The 27,848-nt window shown below is 50.5% G+C and overlaps 1 protein-coding gene across 1 annotated transcript; it reads right to left on the reverse strand.

Moving 5' to 3' along the window:
- Nucleotides 1-20,838: 20,838 nt before the first annotated feature.
- On the reverse strand, nt 20,839-21,263 carry LOC100469855 (60S ribosomal protein L31-like). The gene is given in 2 exon segments (XM_034668916.1): nt 20,839-21,137; nt 21,139-21,263. Coding segments are annotated over 2 exon segments (378 nt in total). The 5' UTR covers nt 21,247-21,263; the 3' UTR covers nt 20,839-20,867.
- Nucleotides 21,264-27,848: the final 6,585 nt, after the last annotated feature.

Consider the following 27,848-nt stretch of genomic DNA (forward strand, 5'->3'; position numbering starts at 1 on the left):
CCACCAGGGGAACCGACCGGGGACTTCGCACCCCGAACATGACGGCCTTCCACAAACGGCCGGTGCCAGGCCTGACGGGGCCGGTACAGAACGGACAGAGCCGTGAGGTCCTCGGGGCGTGCTGTTGCAGGGTTCTCCGGGGCAGGCGGGCCGGCGCCAAGGAAGGAGACGCCTGTTTGAGCTATAGATGCAGCTTTTGCCTCAGGCAGCGTGCGTGTGTGTTTAACTAAACCTGTAAGCTGACCGAATTCTCAGAGCTGCGGCCAAGGTGCGACGCGGCCGGGAGTCCCCGTGCATCTCGCAGCCGGCTCACTCGGCCGTTAACATGCTACACGAGTGTCACCGTGTTGGCACAACGAACAAACCGGTGTCGAGACATTATCATGACTACGGTCCACAGTAAGGTTTCCTTGGTCTCTGTCCCGTGTCCTGCCCGGTTCCAGGTCCCGCCCGGGACACCACCCTGCCGCTCACCACGGGCCTCCTTTGGGCACTAGAGTTTCTCAGACTTCCCATGTTTCCAATAACCTTGGCAGTTGTGAGACGCGGTATTTCGTGGATTTTTCCCCACTGGGATGTGCCCGATGCTCCTCTCATTTTCAGACGGAGGTTCTGAGTGTGGGCAGGACGGCCACGGAGGTGAGGCGCCACCTTCCTCACACGCAGTGAGGCACCTGCTGTCACGTGACTTACACGGTGAGGTCGGCCTTGGCCGTCTGGCTGAGTGGTGATGGTCACATTGTTTGTCCGCAGTCAGGGGCTGTTTCCCATTTCCAGGCTCTCCGCATGGGAAGGAAGACACCGCGTGCAGCCCACGCCTGGGGAGGGGGTCACAGGCCCCTCCGTGAGGGCAGGGTATCTACCTACGTTATTTGGGATTTTCTGGCCTGGGAGCTTTGTCTGTTCTTCCTCGTTTCCTTGTTTATGCCCTAGTCTATTTCTGTCTGTACGGCCCCGTGGATGTTAATTTTGCACTTTGCGTTATAATCCAGTACTACCTGACTTATTCCGCTGCTGGAGTTGTCCGCGCTTTGGCCGCTAGGCGCCCCTCCAGTTGGCTTTTGCCCCATAGGTATGTTTTTGTCTGAACGTCTCTCACTCTCTGGCACGCGGGATGCCCCACGCTCACTTTGCTCATGTGGGTCTGGTCCGGGTCCTGGACTCGGCCGTCGCTCCAAGGCGCCCCACTTCTCCCGGTTGCAGGATGCTGGCGACCGAGGTCTGGGTGCCGGGTGTGCCTGTCGCTACGGGGCTATCACTGCTCCTCGGCTCCCCGCCGACAGAGCAAGGACACGTGCGTGTGCATGCCGACCGCGTGTGCGCACAGACCTGGGAACGTTTCTGTGTGCAGCCGCCCGTGTCTGCACAAGCTGGACTCGAGCTCACCTGACATTCCCACTTTGTGCCGTCGCCGGCCCCGCGCGGCTCGCTCCAGCCTCTCCTGCTCACCCGTCCGCTCCGCTCACAGGGAGAGCCCTGGTTCCCGCCACTCGCGTCAGCTCACGGAGGGGCCCGGCCCGACCCCGACCCGACACCGGCACAGCGGCGTTGGCTGGTTGACTCAGGCCCCCTGGAGACCGCGTTCCCTGCTGGAGCAGAGTAACCGGTGTGCCCTTGCCTTTGGCCGGAGACTCGCTCCCTTCCAAGTTACTCAGCTGACATCTCTTCCACCCCCTCAGTCAGGGGATTTCATATATTTGTCATATAGTTGGGTTGTTTTGGATTTCATATATTTGTCATAGTTGGGTTGTTTTGATGTATTTTTCATTGCACCCTGAGATCCCCTGAACTTCTAAATATTCTTAAAATTTGTGGACATTACGGCTCGCTCTCGGGTCTGTGAAGTTCTCCAAATTTAGACACACACGTGGTAAGCACATCACAGCCTCATGTGGAATAGCTCGCCACCTGTGCTCGCCCGCTACCCCCCTACCCCTCTCCCAGAGCCCCTGCAGCCACTGACCTGTTTACCATCTCCACAGTTTTGTCCTTTCCAGAATGTCCTATAAATGGAGCTGAACAGCACAGAGCCTTTCACTTGCCGTGTGTGGTCGGGATGCAGCGTGTCTGTTGTGGCGAGACAGCTCGCTCTTTTTACCACCAACGAGTGGCTCGCGGTGTGGATGTACCAGTTTGCTTATCTGTTCACCTGCTAAAGCACATCCTAGTTCCTGCCTATTTTTGGCGATTACAAATAAAGATACTACACGCATCTGCATGCAGGCTTTTATGTGGATACACATTTTTCAAATTAGTTGGGTAAATACGTATGGGGATGATTCCTGGATGATACGGTAAGACTGTGTTTAATTTTGTAAGAGGTGGGCAAACTATCCTTCACAGAGGCTGTACGGAGCAGTGGATTTTTCTCTTGTTCCTTTGCTGTCCCTGCCTGCAGTCGACAGGGAGACACACAGGGGTGGGGCCCTCTGTCTGTGACTTTGTGGCCACAGCTCTCACGGTCCTGATGGAGAGGCTGTTGCAAAGTGCGGGGAGGAAGGCATACCAAGGCGCATGACTCATGGTTGAGATCTTTGATTATAGAAGTCATCCCCTCTCTGTCCCCCATGCCCTGCCTTCAGAGGACGCCGGCCAGTGATTGACCCATAATGCAGGGCTGCAGCTGGGCGGCACATATCTTTAGGGAAAGTCGAATAGGCTGGAACCTTTGTCGTCTGCAGGCCACTCTGTGCCCGGGCCGCCTGAGCATGCAAATAAGCAGAAAGTCCACTGCAGACCCTCCCAGGCTGTGTCCCACCCTGGAGACCCTAGCAGGAGGGGAAGGACGCATGGACGGCAGAATTCCCAGATTTCCCACCCATGTTCGCATCCTGTATAATCCTCTCCCCTTGTGTACGACTGGGGGTTTACATAGGAGGGGGTTTGGTTGTGTTATATGGCGAATGGTGAGGAAATCACTCCCATGCTACCTAAGACCGGACTGCGGCCCAGAGAGGAAGCCTCTCCTGCCAGCCCGGAGGGAAACAGACACACCTGGGTCAACGGGCACCTGAGGGGCCGCAGGGACCCCAAACCACAAGGAGCTGGATTCTGCCAACAATGCAAATGAACTTGAAAGAGGGGCCGAGCTCCAGAGGACACAGGGTCTGGCCTGGTGAGGCCATGAGCAGAGCAGCCCACACGCTCCCTGGATCCCTGATGCAGGGGAACGCCGAGGTCACAAACCCGAGGGGTGCTAAGCCACTCCGTGTGTCAACATCCATTCTGCAGTGATAGGTAATCAGTGCGGAGGGTCCCAAGCCCTCCCTCTGCCTCTGCCCCCAGGGGCTGCCATTGGCCCTCGTGTGACGGAAGAGAAGGAGGACCTGAGTGTAACCGAATATGAAATTGGGGAGAAACCTGAGTCAGCTTCCACGTAGAGGCTCACCTCCCTTCATGGAGCTTCCCAGACAGCGTGTTTCCTACAGACTGAAGGTCCTGGACGTCAGCAGAGGACGTCCCCGCAGATGTGGTGCCAACAGCAGGAGAACCAGAATCCCGAGTAGAGCCTGGACGCGGCCCGCACTGCCGCGATCTCGTGCTTGAACTTACGGATGATGGAAGCTGCTCCTGGTGAGGATGCTGTGAAGACGGGAAATGACAACAGAGGATCTAGACTATTCCATGGCCCTAGTTGGTAAGGCGGCAGCAGGATTTGAGAGGATAGACGCCAGTTTTGGAGGAAGTTCTGTGCATGAAACACCGTCAAACAGCATCACACGCTCCAGAGATACTGTTTGTGAAAGGAAGAGTCAGTCCATGTGGTTAGTATTTTTAGCAATAAAATGTCCTCTTAATTCAAGCATGTACACCGTGTTTTAGACAGAAGCTGCTGCAAGCTAGAGCGTGGTGTAAGCATGACTTTGATCGCTGCTGGGAAACCAGACGTGCATTGGACTCGCCTGACTGTGGCGTCCGCTTTACCGCGGCCTCCGGAGCCCCGCCCGCACTATCTCCGAGGTGTGTGTGCCTATCAGTTCGCCCCGGATGTCGAAATGTGCCCCCAGTGTCACGTGTGCATGGAAGCAGCCGACCACCTCATGCCGGCCTCACTGCCACTGGCCGGGGATCCCAAGGGGCTCTGAGAAACACCATCGCCCCATGCTGTCGTTCAGAACACACTGCCAGGTCTGAAGAGGCTCTCATCGGTAAAACATTTCACGTGGGAATTAAACCGGACGCTCCTCCTTGCCCTCGACAAGCTGTTATTAAATCAACAGCGTATCTTCAAATCTGGCAAACATAAGAGTCAAAATATCACACTTCCCGAAATAAAAGAATATTTGAAATTTGTCTACAGAACTTAATGTGCCAAACCTTGTTCCCCCACATCCGAGTTACCCCAAATGGAGGAAAGCACCCTCCTCTGGCCTCCTGCTTCCCGGTCTGCAGCCAGACGGCGCTGCCCGGCGTTGGGCAGAACCGCAGGGATTTCCTTCTGCATCCCCGGCACGGACTGAGCCTGGCGGCAGCTGCAAAGCTCCAGGACTGCAAACCCCCAGTCCCTGTTCAGCCCATAGTTCCTAAGAACCGTGCCGCCACGCAAAATCCCGGGGTGGGGCTGCTGCTTTCCGGGAACGTCTGCATGTCCCAGCCAGTACCCCCAGGAAAACAGGGCCCAAGACCGTGGTGTGGAAGCAGAGGGTTCTAGGAGATATCATTCTGGGGGACAAGAAGGGGACACTGGGGAAGGACAGGGAAACGGATAAGCCCTACAACGGCGCACAACTGAGCTGGTCCCCGCTGGAGGCCACGGAGGCTCGACCCAGCCAGGACCCTGGGAGAGACCTGTGCGATGGGGCTCAGAACTGTCCCCCGAGGGATGGGAGAGGGACGGTCGCACCCCGGCCCTCCTTCCCCACGGGGCACACGCTGTCCGCTGGGTGGTTGATGCACTCCCCTGCAGGTCATGCAACCCTGAGTGCCTGGCAGGGTCCCACTGCCTCCCCACACCCAGGAGTGTGAGTGTCCAGGGCGGCTGGCACAGACGTCTGAGGTCCTGGAGGCCACGGGTGGCTCCTGCGGCCGTGAGGGAGTCTGTTTCCAGCCTCTCTGCTGGCTCGTGGACGGCTGTGTTCACGTTCACATGACATTGTCCCTGTTCGTCTGCCTTTAAACTTCCCCTTGTCTGAGGACGACCATCAAAGTGGATCAGGGCCGTAAGAAGCACAGGGGACGAGGGACGGTTCACAGCACGTGTGTGTCTTTCTCAAAGCCCGGGATTGCAGGTCACACAGCCACGCGGCGTGCCCGGGCCCCACCCCCCGTTAGTCCTCTCCAGCCTCACAGAGCAGAGAGGCTGCCGTGGCCTCAGACGTGGGGAGCAGCGACTGGAGTCGTCTCCCCTGTTCAGCCCCCAGCTGGGCCTCTGTCTCATTTCCCGTAATTCCCAGAATGTGGCCTTAAGTGCTCGGTGATTTCCAAGTCGTTATCCTTTGCTGTGGGTGGAGGGGGCGGAAGGTGGAATGTGTGCGTGTGCACGTACATGTGTGTTCATGTGTGTTCATGTGTGTGCGTGTCGTGTGCGTGTGCGTGTAGGGGAGGCAGGAGATGATGGAAAATCTGCTCCCGATTAGTCAACTCTCCATCCCAGTCCTTCCTTAATGAGACGATTAGATGTTGTCTGAGGAGGAGAGTTTAACTTATTTGTGGCCATTAATCCCCCGATGTGCTCGTGCTCCTTCCGGAGGGCTCCCAGACGCTAACATATGGGCTTTCCAGAAGGGCGGGCAAGGCCTAGAACTGCAGACACAGCAGCTGCTGCCTCTTCATCGCCCCCGTCACCACCGCCATCACCTGCCTGTCACCTCCACCAGCAGCCCCCAGCAACACCTCAAACACAGTGACAAGACGGGGTGCGTAAAACATGCCCAGCCTCGGAATTCTGGGGGTCATGGGAGGCCGCGGGCAGCTGTTGAAGGACTCCCATGCTCTGGGGGCTGGGAGCAGGGCAGGCGCCACATCGTGGAGTGCCACAAGCAGGGGTGCAGCAGGACCACGTGGGGCTCACGTGCGAGCCGTGAGTGCCACTTCGGGGAGCCGGGGTGCTTGTGGGGGTCAGATGGGAGGAGCCTGGAAAGGCCGAGAGCAGGTGCCGACCTGAGTGGGGAGCAGAGTCTCCAAGCCCATGGAGCCTGAGGGCAGAGCCAGCGATCTGACTTCCTGGGGGTCTCTCCTGCTCTTGTTTCCAGCCTGGGTCCCTGTGGGCCACGGGACAGTGCAGGCGCACAGGACAGCCGCGCTCCAGAGGACCTTGGGCGTGAGGTGCTGGAGCCCCGAGGAAAGGCAGACGGAGTTTAGAGTTTTGTGTTCACATCTCTGTCTTTCAAATGAAATCAGCTCCCTTAGCACAGGGCTTCCTGACGCTTGTCCTGAGGGGACACGTTAGGAGTTGTGACAATCTGTCCAGCACGCGGAGGCAGTGGGCTCGGGCGGAGTCAGCCAGCTGCAGTGGGGCACTGACACCTCTGCGACCGGCACCCCAGCACGCCCGCTAGTACCAGGACTGTGTCTCCAGCTCCCTGTCCCCAGAGCCTGGCCCAGCAGCAGGTGCAGAACCGCACCCAAATCCCTGCTGCTCGGGGGTGCGGGGGCTCCTGTGTCCTTGGTGAGTTTCCCAGGAGCAGGAGGCAGAGCTGATTTCAAGCCTGGAGTTGGGCTGCTGGAAACCGACTGGTGCCGTTGTCACAGAGATCTGAGGCAGAGTTCGTCGGGGAGGAAATAGGAGGAACGCTATTTTAGTTACTCTGAGCGACACCTTCACGGCCTCATGTGTTTGAGAGGCAGTGGGAGCACCAAACAAGGTTGGGACTGACTCCCTGGACACACAGGTGGTAGGTGGCAGGCGGGAATGAATGACACCCCCGGGGAAGCAGGGCAGGCAGCCCGAGAGGCAGGCAGGGGAGTGAAGCTCCAGTGGGAGCGGAACAGGGAGAAGGATCCTGGAGGACAAGGGAAGGAGCGATCCGAGAGGGCATGAGGCGCGATGACAAAGCAGCCTGGAGGGAGGGTCTGCGGGGGGCCAGGGGCCAGGCCAACCCGCAGCAGCGGCAGGGGTGACAGGGACCAGGAGCCAGGCCCCTCCTGAAATCGGGTGCAGAGTGTGCTCCTGTAAATTGATTGAAGCCGTGAAGGTTGTAAGGGGAATTGGGTCTTCAAGGGAAGCATATGGAAACGTCTGTTGTGAATATGCCTCCCAACCTCCTCAGAACTTTGCAGACGCACCCCCCGCCCTTTATCAGGGAGAACGGCCGTAATAGCTCTGCCGGAAGGCAAGGCAGACGTTATGATTTCCATTTTGGAAATGAGAAAAGTGGCTTTGGTGACTCGAAGAGCAGGCCGTGCGAGGAAGGTCGCCTTCTGCTCCCGTCCTACTCGTCAGGTGGCTGCATGCGGGGGTCCTCTCCCCCTTCTCTAAGTCCTGTGCGGACCTCTCACCTCTGCTAGGCTCTGGGGTTCGGGGCACACACGGCCCCTCCCCGCCCACCCCTGCCCCTGGCCTCTCTCAAGGACGCTTGCACCGGCCTCCGTGTACCCTCAGTAGGATGACCTTGGGCTTCCTAGCTCAGCTGATATTTAACTCATCTCATGCAAAACAGGCCCCCTCTTTCCATAAATGGTACAGTGCAAGCTTCCCTCAAGGCCGTCCTTCCAGCCCTCTGCTGTCCCCCATCCACAGGGGCTCGGCACTCCCCCCGACTCGTCAACCCCCCCACGGTGACCTCGGCGCTCTGCTGACTGAGGCCAGCCTCCTGCACGGCCCCCCGGCTTCCTCAGTGGGCGCTGTGGCCAAGTGGAGAGCAGACACCCAGAGGAACGAGGTCAAGGGTGCTGCCAGCGAGGAGTTGGAAGGGACGCAGGATGGCAGAAGAAACAGCGAGGGCAAAGACAGACGTAGGCGTGAGCGAGCGCGTGCTAGAGCAGTGAGCAAATCAGATTATCCTCCCCAGGCACGCAGAGGAGTTGACAGCCGAGAGGGAGCGAAATGTGGGGACAGACCGGGAGGGAGAAGGCTTTGAAGGGCAGAGGAAGCGTGTGGATTTAATACGTAAATAACAAAAACCCTTCGTCTGTTCATTTTAACTAGACTGGCTGGTGATGAACTGAGTCTGTTCTCCCACCAGTTACACTCAATTTTGGCCAAACGGGTTATGAGTCAGTGCGGCGGTGGAGCCCGCGGTGGAGACTTGACCGGCCGTGCAGCCCACGTGGGTTCGGCAGTGCTCTCGGCGCCGGTGGGGCTGCGCAGGGCGGCTGTATACATCACCTTTGTGATTTTACTGGTAAATAATGCACGAATCTGCATGTGGTTGGCAGAAGGAGCTCTTTCAGTGCAAACTGCTCCAGCCAACAAAGTTTCATACGACAAGGAAGCACGTCTCGGAGGAGCAGAGACCCGGGCTTGCGGCCACGTGCGCCCTGCCCAGCCCGATGGCTCCAGAAAGTTGGTGTCTTAAGGGCGAGGGAAAGTAAACACAGAACAAAGACATGGTTGCAAACCGTGGGCGGCCTTGGCCAAGCCACTTCGATCCCTCTGGACCTCAGCATCCTCATCTGTACCAGGGGGGCGGGGGCGCGTCTGGTCCCGGGGAGGCTGTGAAGGTCAAAGGAAGGTTAAGTGTGGTCTTAGACTGTTGGCCGCTGCTCCTCACGCCCTGGAGGCTGCGCGTCCAAGATTGAGATGACGGCACGTTCGCTGTCGAGAGAGCGCCCTCGCTCTGATTCGTAGACGTCGGCGTCTCGAGTTGCGTCCTCACGTGGAGGAAGGGACGAGGGAGCTCTCTGGGGCCTCTCTCACAAGGACACTGAATGTCGTGAAGGTCTGCCCTCAAGACCTCATCACCCCCCATAGGCCCCACCTCTGAGCACCGTCCCATTGGGGTTAGAATATCTGCATGTGACTCTGGGGGCGACAAGGACATTCAGTCCATAGCCCATGTGTCCGATGCGCGGCGGGCCGCTAAAATCGAAGCCGTGTTGGCAAGGGAGTGGAGTGACCCTTGGACGTGAACTCTGTGAGAACTTTTTGTCACTTCTTTGCAGTGGGTTATCGGTTTTGCTAGGTCCGGAGTGGCTGCCCGTTCGTGTGGGGGTGAATCATGAGTGGATCTGTTCCCTCTCTTTCTGTGGGTTCTGCACATCACGCCACTGTGAGCTGCCCAGCGTGCACACACTGCTCTCCAACCACAAAGCTACTGAAACCCCACGTCGCCCTTCCCGGCTCACCTGGATGGTGCCACGGGAGCAGGTAGCCTCAGATGCCCCCGGTGCCCCTGGAGGGGGAGAGACCTCTTCCCCGGCAGCCACACCATGTGAGCTCCAGGGGGAGCTGATGGCCGAGTGTGTGGCTGACATGCCTGTGACAATAGCACCCTTCTGCATGGGAGGGATGATTTGGGTGGCCTATTCCTGGCTGCACAGCCCCCTTCATCCCTGTCTATTCCTTGGCCTTCCTGGGGGTTCTTCAGGTGCCAAAAATCTGCCCAGTAAACTCGTCTGGTGTGTGTCGGCCAACCCATGCCGACCAAGCTCTCAACCCACAGTTTCTGTTGCCGCCACCAGGCATCCCTGCCGTGGCTCGTGCTCAGGGGGCGCTCCTCCAGTGGGTGGTGTCGCCAGCAGCGTGCCCAGTCACCAGACGCACGACCGCGGGGCCTGCGCTCAGCGGTTCAGGGGACACGTCCAGCAGCCTGCGAGTCGCGGCCGTGAGGTGCTGTGCAGGCCGGGGAGAGCGGGCACCACCGTGGGCTTCGGTCCGCACAGACCCTCCCCGTGGCAGGTGGGTGCTCGTCCCGCCTGCTGTTCTCCGAGCTTCCTGCATCCGCCATTGATTCGGAAACGTTCCCAGACATCGTGACTTAGAATCATTCTTCTGCTGCACTCTCTCTTCCGTCCCTACAATCCCCACTACACCCCATGATACCGTCCCCCCGTTCTTGGGGGTTTCGCTTCCACGTTGTTATGTTTTCATTATTTTTCTCTTAGATTTCCGTTTGGAAGGTTTCTAGTGACCCGTCCTCAAGCTCAGTGATTCTTTGCTCGGCCATGTCCGGCTGCAGAGGAGCCCGTGGACGGCGTCCTCCATCTCTGCTCTGCGGTTTGGATTTCCAGCACTTCCTTTTGATTCCCCCTCAGAGGTTCTGTCTCTCCCTCACAGTACCCGTCGTTCTTAAGGTTGTCTACTTTTCCCGTATTAATTATAGTTATTTTAAATACCCTGCCTGATCATTCTAACAGCTGCGTCCCATCTGAGCCTGGTGCGGATTATTGCTTTGTTCCGATGTGTCTTTTCTGGCATGCCTTGTAATTTCTTGTTGAAAGCCTGGCGCGTAGTAACGGGCCAGAGGGGCCTTCGTGGTGAGGATTCATAGCCCTGTGGCCGAGAGCCAGTAAAGGAGCGGGGGCTGCTGCGTATCGATTGCTTTCCTTACCCCTTCTTCCGTCAGACCTCCATAGACACAAATATTCATTCCACAAACACTCCCCGGGGCCAAGACGTCCTATAGGCCTGGGACTTGGTGACCACGGGGAAGCCGTGTCCTTGCTCCCCCCAAGGGCTCACCGGCACGTGGAAATACGGGGTATGCTCCACTGTACACCTGTAACTTATACTAAGCATGAGCCAGATGAGAAGATGATTCACTTCCCGGACGACAGCGGAGGAGACAGGCACAAGGTCTGCAGTGGACGTGACACTCGGACGAGGCACTGAAGGCCGTGTAGGAGTTGTTCAGGAAGCAAGAGGACAGGAAGGGCCTTTTCCACATTCTGTTTAGACTGAGAAGAAATTATGACGTGAATCATGAGAGCTGGCGCCGGACAGAACCTCACTGGGAGAAAGGGAGGCCCCGTTTTTGTGTGACCCACAGGGCACATGCCCCCACGATTCAGGGGACAGAGTCTGCAGGTCCCCACTGCGTGCTGGGAGCCTGGCACAGAGCAGATGATAAATGGGTATCATGAAGTCTCAGAGTGGAATTGAAATTGATTGAATTCAACGTCACAGAAGCAGCAGAGAGCGGGGCTGCCCCCCAGCACACCCCCCAGCGCGGCTTCCAGAGCCTCAGCAGGGCCTCCCAGGAGGGCAGGGCTGCCACAGTGCGGTCTCCGAGGCCCCCTCCCCGAATGCCCTCCCACAAAATATCCCTCTGGGGAGACATACGCACACCGCTTGGGGGCTTTCTGCGTGGGTGGGTCCGACTCCGAGGCGCCCGTCTTACGGCCCAGAGAGGGTCCCGGGGGTGGGGGTGTGACCAGCCAGGCAGCCGTGCAGCTGGACACCCGTGAGCCTCTCTCCCTACCCCCGCTGTGTCGGCTTCCCGGGGTCTGCGAGCAGGGGTGTGGCAGCAGTGCCGGCCTCGTGCCCTCCCCATACGGTCAGGAGGCCTCTTTCCTGCTCTGCCTCCGGCCTGAGACTCAGAAAGGCCTTTTAGCTCTTCGGCCTCCAGGTCCTCCCTCGTCGGACGGAGACAACCATCGGCACCCGGGGCCTCACTTGCTGTCAGTGGCCAATCAGCCACCCGGTGGTGTTTCTGCCCTGGTTCCTCCCTCCAGGACCATCCTCCCGGGGGCACACAGGAGCCCTGGCACTCGCTGGATGCTTCTCCCAGCCCTCACTGCCCTCTGCCACCATGTCAGTGTTTATCAAGTCCGCCGGGGCTAAAAACGTGCACGAGGGATTAAATCAATTTAGCTGGGGCCTGGGTGCCGGCTGCCTCTCGAGCAGCTTCGACGTGTCCGCCTGGGTCTGGGCATTCGCTCCCATTACCAATTCGTGAAGTGTCTGCTGGAATTAGTAAATCCCTTTCATTTACTTACGTAGGAGAAAATGTTTAATAGCTGCCACGTGAAATTTGCAAATTGTGCTCATCCGAGGCTGATTAATAAAACACCGCGGAAAATATGTCAGTCATTCCGGGATTTGAATTAGCGCCGCATTCCACTTGAATAGTCCTCTCTCCCAAAACTGACGCGGCCGCATCTCCCTGCCTGTCCTCTCGCCTTCATCCCTGTTCCTTTCCTCCCAATCTCTGTGGTTCAGTTGCTCCACTGGGGAAGCCGAAAGGGAGAGCGATAAGGTTGTTTGTGGATGCCGCTCATATCCTGGAGGAAGCCCGTCCGTCCCCACGGCCCTCGGCGCCGGCGTGAGTGGGGGCAGAGAGCTGAAAGGAGCAATCGTGACCTGGCGGGCCTTGTCCGTAACAGGGGTAGCGTGCCTTCCTGGCATGGCTGCTGTGGGCTGAACGTGGCTACAGTCTGGCAAACAAGGAGTGTCCCACGCTGTGCTAAGCAATCCACATGTGTTGTTTTATGTGATTATTACCATCACCCAATGGAGTGTTTCTGTTCTCTGTGTTCAGATGAGGCTCCGGGGTATAAAATAATCTGCCCAAGGTTACCCAGAAAGAAGAGGGGGAGCAGGCATCTGAACTTGCTAACATGGCAGGCACTTCTTGGGGTCTTCTGCTCCCACATCCCACGTTATGGATGGAGGGATGAGGCACAGGAAGCTGCTTTCCTAGCCGCACGCTGGTCAGGGCTCTGGGGCCCAGCCTGGGTCTCCCACTCCTTGGAATTCATCACCGGCAGATGCTCACAGAGGCCCTGTGTGCTCCGAGCTGTGTGCTAGGTGTTCAGAAATAAACGTGAAACAGAGTCCCTGTCCTCAACACATGGTCCGACATCCAACAGTCATTAAACAAGCAATTCCGTGAAGCCCCGTTAAGTGTCCCGTTGGGAGAAGGTCAGGCATTGCCACATACTGATACAGAGAACAGCAACCTGAATGTCAGCTGGGAGAAAATAAACCTTGTCCGGACCCTCTCATTGCGGCCAACTTACTTCTCCCGTGCATCACCCAGTAAACAGATGTAATAATGCATAGTCCACCCCCCTAACAGGATTTTGTGAGGATCAGATCTGGAACAATTGCACACGAAAGACCTTAGGAGGAGTTCAACCCCAGACATGTGCAATGGGGCTATCTATCCAACCCTGCAGATGCCTTTGAGGGCAGAAGTGTCACACGTCAGCAGGGCAGCATGGCACCCAGTCGCAACCCACCCATTCAGCTGGTAGCACACCCAGAGCCCTAATTGTTAACAGATTTTGCATTATCCCTCAAATTACACACCCATTAGCGGCAGAGTCTAGTCATGATGGAGGCGTTAAGGCGTGACACCCTCAAGTGATGGGAATTAGAACTGGTTCCCAGAGGCAGTGGGGGCTGGTGTCATGAGATCATGGAAACTTAGCACCTTCCTTCTTACCCCACCTCCAGCCAGGTTTTCTCTGTAGCAGCCCCTCAGCATCAGGGAAAGCTACTTTCACTGTCTCACTGTCTGATTAGAGCTGTAGGTTAGAGCTGTAAGTTATGAGCCCAGCATCTCAATACCCAAGAGCCTCCTGGGCATAAACATCCCCCCCTACGGAGGCTCTCCTGACCTCCTAGGGAGACCATACCCACCCCTGTGTGAAGTGTCCGCCATGTCCTTCCTCTTTCATATGGGTCATGAGTACCTGTGGTCCTTGCCTTGGGGTGTTCTTTGTGAAGGGACAGGCTGTGGCTTGTTTGCTTATCTCAGGGTTCCCTGCACCAAGCACAGGGTCCAGATCATAGCAAGTGCTTGGTAAAGGTTTGTTGAATTATTGGGTGACTCTTAGCTGTAATGTCGCATCTAAACTTACAATCCACATCGACTGTGTTTATGGCAAGACAAGGCAGTGGGATGGATCACTCAGTGAGTCCCACCTCTAGTGATAGAAACACCAGAGAGGATTGGGCGGCTAGATTCTCCACTAGTGACAATAGCCCCCGTTCCACAAAGAACAGCCCCACCCCAGGGGCCAGAACACTGGGATGGGTTAGATGGTGCTGGTAGCTGATGGTTCCTACTGGCACTTGGATCCTTCTCTTATTGGCCCCACAGATTCCAGATCCCTCCAATCCTTCCAGAGACACTCCACTGAAGACCAGGGTACTCTGTCATAATTTTATCTTTGTAAACTAGTTTTCCTAGTCCCAGGCTCTCATTTCACAAACATTCCCTGTGAACGTTTACAGCTCAGTCCTGGCAGGGTAAACAGAGATGAATCAGCTGGAGTCCCTGCCCTGGAGGTGCTCACAGTTTAGTTTGGAAGGAAGTGATGTGCCCAAATAATTAGAGTCTAGTGTGATAAATGTGATAATTGAGGTAAGACCAAAGCTGTGTGGAAGTGAGGAGCAGAAAGTTAAACTCTGCCTGTCAAATTGGCATGAACCTCAGACAGGATATAACTTCGGTGGTGAGTTTGGTGATGAGTCAGAATTCACTCATCATCAACCCAGCACGGTGGAGGGATGGGGGAGCATTCCAGGTAGAAAAGACAATGTATGCAGAAGCCCAGAGCCACAGAAGAGATTTCTGCGGGACAATAACTAATTTCCCGGGACTGGAAACTAAGCTTCTTGAGATGGGGTGTCAGACACTGTACCTGGAGAGGTGGGTTGGGGTCAGACTTTGAAGGGCTTTGAACGTCTTACTAAGATTATTTATTTATCCTGTGGGCCACAGGGAGCCCTTAAAGGGCTTTAAACAAGAGGAGTGGCATGATGAAATTTGTGTTTTAGAAAGATACCTCTGGAAGCAGCTTTCCATTATTAATGCAAAACTCCCTGCCATGAAAGCTTAGAAGGCTGGGATGTCTTAAACCAGCCTCCCTACCAGGCCACTTCCGTCCTGTCATCACGACGTGAGAGGCGGCACAGCATTCAAGACTGGAATCTAATTCTTGTTCTGCCTGTGGCTCTCTGAGGGGTCTTGGACATGAATGTGAATCTTGGGCTCTTCATCTCTAAATCAGTACTTATCCTACCCAACTCATGGCCCATGGTTAGGGTCTGACCACGAAAAGGATGTGAAGGGTATTTGCAGTTGTGATTGGCTTTATAGATGTAAGAGGTCGTCACTTTTATTTTATGAAAATGAGGCTCTCTACCAAGACAAAGGCAAACGGTTATGTTAATAGGGAATAGCATTTTGGACAGGAATGGAGCTTGACAATCATCTTCTCTAACCCCCCTTGACCTACAGAGCAGAGAAACAAAGTGCAGAGACTGTGCTCCTCCTTCCGCACCCACACACCCAAGCTCCTACCCCCACACAAGTCTGCTGTAATAGGAGGTTGCCCGAAATAACAACTCAGTCCTGTAGGCTCCACAGCCAGGGCGGATGTGCAGGTCTGGGCGTAGGGCCTCTGTCTGCAGTGCTGACACAGGATCCCACCCGGAGCCGCTCACTGGTCGACCAGGAGCTCTGTCCAGGATTCTGCCCTTCTGATGGTATTCTTCCCACATATTCAAGGAGAAATTGCAATGAGCCCAAATGGCAGGAATACTCCATTTCCGAGCACATTAACTAGAGAAAGTATTACAACCGTCTGTTGCTCTGAACTCACTCTTCCCCAGTAGATTTACAACTCGTAAACGCCGCCGTCAGAGCCAAGTGTATAAAGCCGAGGACTCGGTGCACTCCAGCATTAACCATGAACAAGTAGGAGGGCTTCAAGCATCTTGTATCCTAATGCCAACCCATTTATGAACTTGCCTTTCTCAGTGAGTCATTTCTCAGACCACCCCCACTCTCTCTCACTCCTCACTTGCAGCTCTCACAAAGGAAGGGAATAAACACCATTTCAATGCTGCAGCTGCTGCTCAGAATCTGCAAGAGCCCGCACACAAGGAGGGAGGGATATTGGCTTCGATGGTTTTAGATTTTTAGGGAGCAAGGACTAGGTGGCCCCCATAATCCCTTTTAATCACGAAGATTCTCTGATTCTATAACCCCCCGTCCTTTGCAGAACTGCTTCATCTCCCCCAGCTGCTCCTGAACCCTGATGACAATATGGAACATCTTTGTGATTCTGGAAGTCTTCCCCGTCCCATCCTTCTCTCACTAGGACTTTGCTTCACTGCATTCTGCATCTTTAGGATATTTCCTTTTCTGAGATTTCTATCCCCAACCCATGTCTGAGGTGAATCCCAACTTGGCTGATCAGTAGTTTTGAAATTGAGCAAGTCACTCCAACTTCCTGTGTCTCAATTTCCTCTTTGGTAAAATGAGGACACTGATATCCACTTCCTGTGTATAGATATAGATGAGGTATTGTGTGGGCATATTCTCCTATGCCTGGCTCGTAGTGGGTGCTCAAGAAATACTTCCCTTTGTCTTCCTCTTCCAAGTCAATGAGTTCATTACACAAACCCTGGTAATGCATTAATTTAGTAACACATATGTGCATGTTCCCTTCATTTTTTTGTGGGTTTTCTTCCTAGATAAATTGGTTTATTTGAAGTGAATGTGTGGTCACTGATACCTTTTTCAAGTCCCAGGAATAACACAATGTGCAGAGCTCATTGTTTCGCCTAGGCACAGTACCATGGCAGGACATATAGAACCTGGAAAATAGTTCATCTTCTTCTGGCTAGTGGTTCCCTACAGGCTGAGAGGGTGTTTCTTCTTACTTCTCCAATTTTAGAGAGGATGTGAGGCTGAGAAAAGCCACCTTCTCCAGCTGGAACGGAACTAAATTGACTAATTTATAAGCCTGGGCTGTTGTCTGGACTGGAGTTTCTGTCCTTTGAAGATGTCAAACAGTAATGAAATAAAGCTTCTAGGTCCCAACCAACACTAATCATTCCAGTGCTGCCGGGACACAATGAAACAGATAGTTGCTTCTTTGCCTAGCAATGCAAAAATGAAAAACTCTCTTGATTCAGGAATCAGCTGGCAAGGACTCCTAAATTAGGGCTTGCAGTAGTTCTAGGTTTGACCTTGAGCAAGTAATTTCTTTCTTTCTTTCTTTTTTTTGGAGGGGACACACTCTGTTTCCCCACTCTCAAATACCCCAATAATCCACCACTTACATTCCAGGATTTTTCCTAATTGAGCCCTATTTCCGCCTGGTATTTGTCTCTCTATTTTTCCTGCCAACCTCCATCTCACACAGCATGGCTGCTGCTCAAATTCAGGCCTGGATCATCACTTACCTGGACGGCTGAACGTCTCCCAGATGGTTCCCATCTGTCCTGTATCTCTCACCTCTAACTCCACCCTACTTCTTGGGCAATAATTTATAAAATCCAGATCTGGCCATCTCCCTTCCCTGCTTCAAATCTTTCAGTGACTCCTCATTACCCAAGAATGAACCCATAGCTCTTTATTCTGACATCCAAGGACTTTCTCAATTCGCCCCAGACCTCTTTATATCCAGCTTATTTCCACACTGTCCCTGTGTTCTGTAGTCTCAGGACCTTGCTACTTGTCTTTGTCACACTAACTTTCCAACTCCTGTCTTGGCACACTCCACCCCTCCTTTGTCCAGTGCTTTTCCAAACTCATCTTCCAAAATTGAGTTACAGGGCTGCCCTCTCTTCAAAGCCTTTCTGGATATTTTAAAACCAGCCTTCATACTCTCTCCACAGGACTTTTTTCAACAATAAATCTTCCCCAAAAGCCTGGCTCAAGGAACAAACCCATAAGAATGGTCAGGTGGTGTCCTGCCACACCACAGCGACCTTCCAGGCTCAGTGCACCAGGGTCTTCTTGCATCTGGAACTGCCATGACTGTATTGACCAGGTATAAAATTACCCCCTGTTATTCACTAGAAGGAGAAACTCTCTCCTTGGCACCGAGTTGCTCTCAGTGTGTGCTACTCAGGATGTTCAACCACATTCCGAAGTTATTGGATGCTGTTGACAACTAGAATCATTGATAAGCCTGCTATTGCTACTATGAATAAATTATCCTTTCTCACCTGGAAGATTACCACCTTCCTCACCTGTCTTCCTGCCTTCCATCTATTGACCTCTGACACCCCAGAATGATCGAAGATTACAGTTCCTAAAATCCAGATCTGATTATGCCCCTTATCCATACGCTTCCACACACACATTATGGAGAGAGCAGAATCCAAGTTCCTCAGCTTATCCTGTAAACATGGTCCTTCTTGATGTGTTTCCAGCTCCCACAGCCGCATACCGAACTTCCCCCCTCCATCCCAGAAACACACAGTCCAGTCATACTAGCCCTCCTGGGATGCCACAGCTGGTAAACCACGCACTTTCACAGCACTGACACAGGGTCTTCGGAGAAAAGGAATACCTTTCCCTACATCTTGGTCTGAAGAACTCCTGCTTATCCCTTAAACCAACTGAAATTGTACTCCATTTTTGAAATGCTTTTCTCCAAACCCATCTTCAGCATTTAATTATTCTTATCAAAGTATATTATTTTTTGCACTTGCGTACCGTTTACAGAACTTATAATGAAAATAAGCCGTCTGCTCTAACCCTGCCTGCCTCCAGCTCTTGATAAGGGGGACCTGCTCTTCACTTCTCTGGTTTCCAGGAGAAAGACCACTCCCCCAAATACTCCTGCCCTTATTCCACGCCAAAAGATGAAACGAGGTACCTGACTGGTGGCAACAGCCATTGGTCTATCCTGTTAAATGGATTTAATCTCTCCATTAGAGGTCTTAAAGGCAGGATTTGGTCTTACACCCTCCCTTCTCCTCTGGGACCAGTGGGACAGAGTGACTGGAGAGGTCTTGCTATGTAGACTTGAACTAACCCTCTGACACACTGTGTGAGTCTAGACTGATGGGATAGGTCAATGGAAAGGAAGTGAGCAGAATAATTTGAGCTCTTGCACCAAATAACCCCCTTCAATCAGCCCTTGTAAGTAGTATCTCCTGGCTCCTTCGTCATGCTCCTCATTGATTCAGGACTTGACTGAGGAAGAGGATAATGGGTTATTGGCCTTGCTCAAGTCTTCATCATTTCCATTTTCCCCAGAGAAACCATTTCCCTCACATACATCTGTTTCTCCCGGCACTTAACTCCATTTCTGAATCACAGACTTCCACTGCCACTTCCTGACTTCCCAGGTTCAGATAAAGTCTATTGACTTCTAACACTAGGCAGTAAGGGTAGAGCTGTCTTGACTCATGTACCTGCCCGCATACCTGCCCTTCCCCATCCTCTCAGTGTGGCTAATTACCATTTAAGGCTTAGACCGCTGTGATTGTGCAGCAGCCGAGTCATGCCTATTCTTCTGCATTTTTATTTTTCATGGAGTTAATAATTGCCAAATAATTTAATTTACCCAAATGCATATCCTAATTTGGCTAGACATTCTGGCAGAAATGAGCTCCACTTGACATGTTTGAGCCATGTCGGGTTATCCATCAGCTTCTGAGCTTTCTTGGAGCTTCTCCTTCTTGTCCCTTCCATCCCTCTGATTCCCTATGGAAACCACTGCTCCCTGGGTGGCTGTCCTGAGCTTCCGTTACTCCATCAGCTTGGGGAACTCTCCATCTGCTTTCCACATAGCACCCCCTTAGCTGGATTCCTATGACTCCTCTTTCACGTCTGTGTTTTATTCATGTGGAACATATTCTCCAGGAGCTTCTGAGAACACATGCAAAGGGAAAAGTATTTGAGAGCTTGTAGAAAGTCTTCACTCCATCATCAAAATGCTTTGTACATTGGCTGGGTCTACAAATTCATTTTTGTAGACCCAGCCAAATGTAAAATTCATTTTTCTTAAGAATATTCAGAAAATCTGTCTTCTGGCTTCTAGTGCTGCTTTTGAGAAGACTGACACCATTATTATGGCTGATCATTTGCTTTCTACCCTTTGTCTTCCTCCAAAGTCTTCAGGGTTTTCTCTTTATTCCCGAGAGTCTGAAATATTGCCGTGATGTGCACCCATTCACCTGGCCAGCTTTCCGGAATTGTTTCTCAGATAACCTTCTGTCGTCTCCATTTTATGCTCTTTTTTTCTAGAAGTGCCATTATTTGGACATTGGACCTCCTGAGCTGGTCACTCACTTTCCTATATTTTATTATTTTCTATCTCTTTCTTATTTTGTTTTACTTTCTGGAAAATTCCTATAATTTTATCTTCAAAATATGATTATGAATAAAATAATTATCTATTCTCTGATTTTTAATTCATAAGAGATTTTTTACGTGTTCTGATTTTTTTTCATAACATCCTAGTACTGACATGAGGTAATACCTTACATTATTTTGCTGGAGATATGAACTTAGTGTTGTTTCTGCTTTCACTTCCATCCATTGCTCCCTATCTCTGGTTCATTTAGTTTGTTTTGGTTCACTCTTTCTGGCTGGTTTTGGTGTCTCTCACATTTGAAGTTCTTCCTAAGATTAAGTAGCCATGGAAGTCTGCTCACTTTTTGTGAGTAGATTATGAAGAGTTAACTGGATACTCAGTGTGCTTGGGCTGGAGGGGGTCTGATATATGGTGATAAGGAGACACAGTGCCCTTGTTCTCAGGGAACCCTCAATCCCCAGCACCTGTGGGCCTCCCCCCTTCAGCCAGTGGGCATACCTGGGGAAAATGCCTCTAATCTGCTTGGGAGCAGGAGCCTGGCTTCCAGAGTCTAAGACTTAAGTGTGGAAGAAGGGTTGAGTTTACATAATTAATATAAATCTCTTCAGCTAACCACCCTCCCGTTTGCAGCGAGACATTCAACCTCATTTTTTTCTAGTGTCCAATCAAGAACCCATCCAGTGTGACAGTCCCAGAAAGCAAACTTCAAGCTTTCTGCTGGAGATGGATAGGTATTGTTGCCTGGTGCTTAGGAGTGAGAAGAGGGAAGACAGTAGTCCGTCTTCTGTTTATAAAGACCTTAAAACAGCTTTCCTTTTTCTTAGCCTCACCTACACTCTCACTGTTCCCTTAGAGATAACTGGGGCCTCTGATTCTGGAGTCCTGCTAGGGTCTTTTTTTTTTTTNCTGCTAGGGTTTTTTTTTTTTTTTTTTTTTTTTGCAGTTTTATACCTTTATTTGGCCATCAGCAATTAGTTCTCGTCCACATTAACTGTCCGTAGATTTTTAAAAGTGGTGACAGGTGCATAGGTAACCAGTGTGTAGAGCTCGTTTGGTGACTCTTCATCCTCGTTACGTTTTCTGGACAACCGCACACGGATATGGTATGGAACATTCCTTATTCCTTTGGCCCAGATGGCTTTGTTGAGCCTGGTGTCAATGCGCACATCTGGAGTTCCCATCTCCTTCATGGCAAATTTCCGGATCTCTTTGAGCGCCCGAGGGGCGGGCTTCTTGAAACCCAACTCCATGGATACGCTTGTGAATGTTGATGGTGTATTCTCTGGTCACTACCTCGTTGATGGCAGAACGGCCCTTCTTCTTCTCGCCACCCTTCTTCACGGGAGCCATTCTGCCGGGCCCTGGTTGGAAAGGCCTGCTAGGGTTCTATGGAATGGTTCAGCTTGTCCTTCCCTCTCCCCACTGGCAGACTCTTGAGTTCACCTGATTCTACTGGCTTAACTCAGTTAGCCCGTCCTTGGCTTTTCCACCTTTGCCAACTGTCCTGACGTTTTGTTGTCTTGTCCCTGACATTCTCTTCATGATTGTGGTTTTGAGCCCAATCAGTGCCTTCCCTGTTATTTTAGCAGGGCTGTCTGAGGACCAGGGTAGAGTCATGGGTTCAAACTACCATGGTTACTCAGGTCCCTATAAGATGTTCTATGGCCCCGTTCATATCTAACATGCCGTGATTGTTTACCAAAGAATGTCTACCCCATACCTTGCCCAATTAAATCAAGAGCTCCTGAAGGCTAAGTTCACACCTCTCACTTATCCCCTTGTTTCCCTTAGCACTTAGCAACGTGTCATTAGCATTTGTTAAATTGGACTCTAATTACACCTCACAAGCTCTTCTGCCATAGAGCCGTAAGCCGTGTAAGAAGACAAATATCCTAGGCCCACATCATAGCACCATTTCCTGCCTTTGGGAGACAACAGGGTATATTACAGTGATCATGACCTTGGGGACTCATCCTGGCCTGGTTTGCAATGCCAGTTACACAAATGACCAAAATCTTGGTTTTGGTGCCTGCAAAATGGGTATAATGCCTACCTTGTGAATTATTTTTGGTAATTAAAAAGGATAATATATGCAAGAAGGCTACAAGGAACACAATAAATGTCACTGTTCGTCCTGTTACACCCATTCTACAAGAGGTGAGAGGTCTGGGAATGCCAGGCATCTCACCAGAAGCAGCAGTGGGAACAATTAAAGGCAGGGCTGGAGCCTAGGTTCCCTGATGCTTCCTGCAGACCCTCACGTGATACCAGACTCCCACAAGTCAGTTCTCTCTAAATGAAAGCTGAGCTAAACACCTTTCCTTCAGAGTAATTTCCTTGGAAATATTTAATAGCCACTGGAGAGAGGGGAAAAGTTCAATTCTAAAGACAATCCCAGCTTATAGCTTTACAGCTTTGGTGACGGCCGTGTGCTCAGGACAGCACGACATCCTTTCCATCTTCCCTGTTAAAGACCCATCTTCACCAGGCTCCATGCAGACTGCGCTGGTGTCTTACTCCCAGAAATGGCCCTGGTGCCCATTTGCAAGCTCATTAACTTATATTTTCCTCATTAAGAGGAGGGGAGGGAAGTATCTGTTCAAGCTGAGTGAGCCAAACAAAAATTCAAGAATTGTGCTGGGGCCAGAGGAGGGCACGACCTTCCTACAGGAGGACAGCCTTCAAAGGATTGATGGCAAAACAGCAATAATGGTAACAAAAGCAATGGCCTGTGATTGTTAAGGTGTCACCCCACTATTGTCTCATTCAGGTGGATGGTGGATTAGCAGTCCCCTCATACGAGAGGAAAGGAGAGCAAGAGGGGACAGAGAAATGGCTAGACCCAGGTCTGAGTTGTGGCCCCTCTCCAGGAAGATGAACCTGAATCTCAGAAAGGTGAGCGAGAAGCTGAAGCAGGCCTGGAAGCAGTCTTTTTGATCCCATACCCACTGCAATCCCCACCCTGCCACGCTGGTGGCTGCTGACGGGCAGCACGGTCTGAGCATTGTAGTTGGCAAAGCCTGTGTGTCTGAAAGTAAGCATCATCTTATTGTCTTCTTGAAGACCAACCCACATGGCCACCAGCCTTCTGGAAAGGCAGGGAGAGTGGTTATGACAGGGGCATGCTGTATAGGGCTTGCTGTTGCAGTGGGTTTAGGAAGACACCAAGAGCAAACCCACCGTGGCTGAGTTGGAGAAAGGTTAAGAATTTGCCCAGTGACCCATGACCTGTGGGTTTGCAGCATCAGTGGGTGTGCCCATCATCCCGTTTTCTCTGCACTGCATGAGGGAGGACTATTTTTCCCATCCTGCCTTGCAGTTAGGTTATCACCATGCAACAGAGACCAGACCCGTGGAATGTGGGCAGAAGCAATGCCAGCCACTCATGGGCCTGGCCACAAATAGCTCTCACGATGACTCAGCCCACAGTGACGGGGATGCTGGCCCCAGATGGCAGAGTATGTGGTGGAAGGAGCTACAGCAGAATGAAGAAATGTTTGTGTGTGAGCCTTTTGGGTGTGGAGGTCTACTTGTTACTGCAGCATAGCCCAACATCTCCTGACTAACACACAAGGTCATGGACAAAGAAATGGAGGATCTGCCCCAGCAGAGGGCCCCCATCACAGCTTTGCCAGATTCTCTTACTGGCCCGGTCAGCATCCGACCCCTCCTCCTCCTGCTCTGTAAATGCCATGTCTTCCGGGAGCCCCTCCCTGAGGCTGCCCGCCCCACCACGCACACAGGACTTTGGGTGTTCTATGATTCGCTAGCAGCCCTTCTTTAACTCTGGAGGCTCTTTCCAAATGCAACTGCACAAGTACTGATGTAATACTATTTGTGCATCCGGCTCTGTGATGAGAATGTCAACTTGTGATGTGAGGACAGTCTCATTTACCCCTTTATTCCTGGTGCCCAGCACAGGTGAGCCTTACAAATTCACTCACGGAGTGGAACTGGGTTGCAACAAGAACCACACAGAACAGTATCTGTAGTAAATGTTTTAAATGCACGTGTACATGCTTCTTAGGCTAATTGTTAATAAACCACATGATTTATTCCCATTCAAGGAGGCTTTCATCTTTTTCAAAAGCCAACTGTATTGAGGTATAGATTACACATGACGAAATGCACCCATGAGAGCAGGCATTTGGATGAATTCTGGCAGATTTATACACCCGCGTGTCCTTCACCACAACAGTGATGGGAGACATTTCCATCGGCCCCACAAATGCCCTGTGCTCCGCCCCATCCATCCTTCCTGCCCCCGGCAGCCAGCTCTGTAACTACACACTGGATTCACTTTCTAGGATCTTGTATAAAGGGAGCACTCAAGTGGACACACTGCTGTGTCTGGGTTAGTCGGCTCAGTGTGCTCTTGAGGTGCCTGCATGTGTTTATATATTACAGCACTTTGTTCATTTTTATTTTTATTTTAAGATTTTAGTTATTTGAGAGCTAGAGAGAGAGAGAGAGAGAGAGCATGAGCAGTGGGGACGGGTAGAGGGAGAGGGAGAAGCCGACTTCCCAATGAGCACAGAGCCTGACACGGGACTCCATCCCTGGACCCTGGGATCATGCCCTGAGCCAAATGCAGATGCTTCACCAACTGAGCCACCCAGGCGCCTCATTTTTATTTAGAAATATTTCCAGGGTATGAATATACTATACTTTGTTCATCTATTCATCTTTTTCCATTTCGATATTGGCTTTATTGAAATATAGGTCATATATCATAAGACTTACCCTTTTAAAATGTATCTTAAATGGTTTTAGTTTATTTACAGAATGGCACAACCAGCACCATTATCTAATTTTAGAAAATGTTTATGACCTTCACAGATACCCATTAGCAGCCAACCTTCCGTTCCTCTAGCCCAAAACACCTTTCTCTTATGGATCAGCTGACTCTGGAGACTTTCTATAGATGAAATCATACAAAATTCAGTCTTTTATGCCTGGCTTGTTTCCCTTCACAAGGTGTTTTCAAGGCCCGCCTTTGTGGTAGCAGGTGTCAGCACTTCGTTCCTTTTGGGGGCTGAGTAATATTCCATGGTGTGACGGACCACATTCTGTGTGCCCATCCACCCGTCGCTGGACACTGGCTTTTCACCCTCTGGGCTTTTATGAATAATGCTGCTATGAACATTTTGTACAAGTGTTTGGATGAACATGTTTTTTCAGTTTGCTTGCGTGTATGTCTAGAATTAGAAGTGTTGAGTCGGATGGTGACTCTATATTTAACTTTTTGAAGAGCTGCCAGACTGTTCCCAAGTGCCTCTGTCACTGAGCATTCCCGCCGGCGGTGCGTGAGGCTCTGAGTGCTCCGCTCCCAACATCTGCCGTTGTCCATTTGTTATCATGACCATCCTAGTGGGTGTGAAGCAGATTGGACTTACGTTTCCCAGTGACTAATGACACGAAGCGACTTTTTGTGCTTATGGATCATCTTTGGACACATGTCAATTCAAATCCTTTGCCCATTTTTAGATTGTGCTGTTTGTCTTTTTATTGCTGAGTTGTAAGGATTCTGTGTATGTTTTGATGCCAGACCCTGTTGGATACATGACTGGAAAAAACCTTCTCACATTCTGCAGGTTTTTTTCACTCTCTTGATAATGTCCCTTGAAACCCAAGAGCTTAAAATTCTGATGAGTCCAACCTAGCTATTGTCCTCTTTGCTTATCCATTCACCTCTTGATGGATAGCTGGGCTGTTCCCAGTTTGGGGCTATTATGAATACAGCTGCTGCGAACGTTAATATGTGAATTCGTGTGGATAGATGTATTCATGTATGTTTGGTAAATATCTGGGAGTAAAATTTCTGAATGGCTTGGTAAGTACACGTTTAACTTCCCAGAAATTGCCAAACTGTTTTCCAAATTGTTACAACATTGTGGAATCCCCCAAGTGATGCATGAGCAGAGCCCTATATGCTCCCATCCTCATAAATGCCTCAAATTGTCAGTCTGTTTAGATTTAACTTTTCTGCTGGGTGCACACTGGTCTCCCACTGGGGTTTCCTGTGCACTTTCCTGACGTCTAGTGATGTTGAACATCTTTTCACGTGTTTATGGGCCATTTCTATACCTTGCTTTGAAAAGTGTCTGTTCAAATCTTTTGCCCATTTGGTTTTTGCCCATTGGGTTTCTTATTTTCTTACATTGAGCTAAAAAAAAGTGTTGTATATCTTGATTACAAGACCTTTGTCAGATTTCTGTACTGTAAATATTTTCTCCTATTCTGTTTCTTGTCTTTTTATTTTCTTAACAATGTCTTTGAAAAAGCAGAGGGTTTTAGTTTGGATGAAGTCCAATTTATCACTTTTTTATAGTTTGTGCTTATTTAGGCCCTACTTGAGACATGTTTGCTTATCCAGGATGGTAAATGTTTTATACTATGATTTTGTCTAGAAGTTTTGCAGCTTTCAGGTTTACGTTTAGGTTGAGGATCCATTTCAAGTGAATTTTTTTGGAAAGGCCTGAAGCTGGGGGTCAAGTCTCATTTTCTTCCCTATGTGTATCCAATTGTTTCAACACCTTTTGTTGAAAAGACTACATCTTTGTAAAAAGCCAACTGAATGTGTATATATATATATATGGTTGTATTTTTAGATTCCCCTTCCTGTTCAATCTAAATATCTATTGTTACACCAAACACCACCATCTTTAATGGTTTTGATCAAAAAATTACGGTGGTGTATGTCTTCAACTTTATTCTTCTTTTTCAAAATTGTTTTGAGTCGTGTAAATTCATTAAATTTCTGTGTTCATTTTAGAGTCAGCTTGGTGGTTTCTAAAGAGGGATTTTTGAGAATGTATTGAAGCTGTAGGTCAACTTTGGGATAATCGATGACTTCATATCAAGTGCCCCATTTCTTAAACATTGTATCCCTTAATTGTGTATCTCCCCTCTTCTCTGGGTCTCCTTTCATTTACTTCGAATGAATTTTGTTAACTTTATCCCTACATAGGTGATGGTTTTGATGCTATTTTAATTGACCTTGCTTTTTAAAAACTTGTTTCCACTTGTTTATTGCTAGCATGTACAAATACAATAGGTTTTTGTGTGGTGGCCTTATATTCTTTGATTTTGTTAAAGTCACTTACTGCTCTTAGAAGATTTCCAGTGAATTACTTTGGATTTTCCCTGTTCACAATCATGCCATTTGCAAATAAAGACAATTTTATTTCTTCCTTCCCAATCTGTATGCTTTCATTTTTGTTTTGTGCGCTCTTACACTTGCTGGAACTTCTGGTACATTACTGAATAAACATGATGGGGGGGCATCCATCACCAATCTCAGGAGATGATGTTAGCNACATGATGGGGGGGCATCCATCACCAATCTCAGGAGATGATGTTAGCTGTAGACTTTTCATATATATACTTTGTCAGAGTGGGGAATTTTATTCATACATCTAATCTGTTGAGAATTTTTATTATGAATTGCTATTAAATTTCATCAAAGGCTTCTTTTACATCTACTAAGAAGATCATATTCTCATTTATTCTTATAATACAGTAAATTAATTGATTTTCAAGTGTTAACTTTTTTTTATATTAACTTGACCTAAGATTCCTGGAAAAAACACCATTCAGTCAAGGTATATTCTCCTTTTGATACATTGTGATTTGATTTGCTAGTATTTTCTTCAAGATTAGCACTAAATTTTGGCACACGAACACTTAGGATTATTGTGTCTTCCTGATTAATCTAGCCCTATATTATTATGATATGTCTTATTTTTCCCTGATGACATATTTTTTTCCTGAAGTTTCCTATTCTGATATTAACATAGCTACTTCAGCTTTCTTTAGGTTGGAGTTTGGACGGCATAGATATTTCTATTTTTAAATTATATGTGTCTTTATATTTAAAGTTGGTTTCTTGTAAGTAACACTCATATCTTGCTTTTTTGTCCAGTTTAACAATTTCTGTCTTTTAATTGGAG

Source organism: Ailuropoda melanoleuca, chromosome 9 (assembly GCF_002007445.2).
Source record: "Ailuropoda melanoleuca isolate Jingjing chromosome 9, ASM200744v2, whole genome shotgun sequence".
NCBI classification, from domain to species: domain Eukaryota; kingdom Metazoa; phylum Chordata; class Mammalia; order Carnivora; family Ursidae; genus Ailuropoda; species Ailuropoda melanoleuca.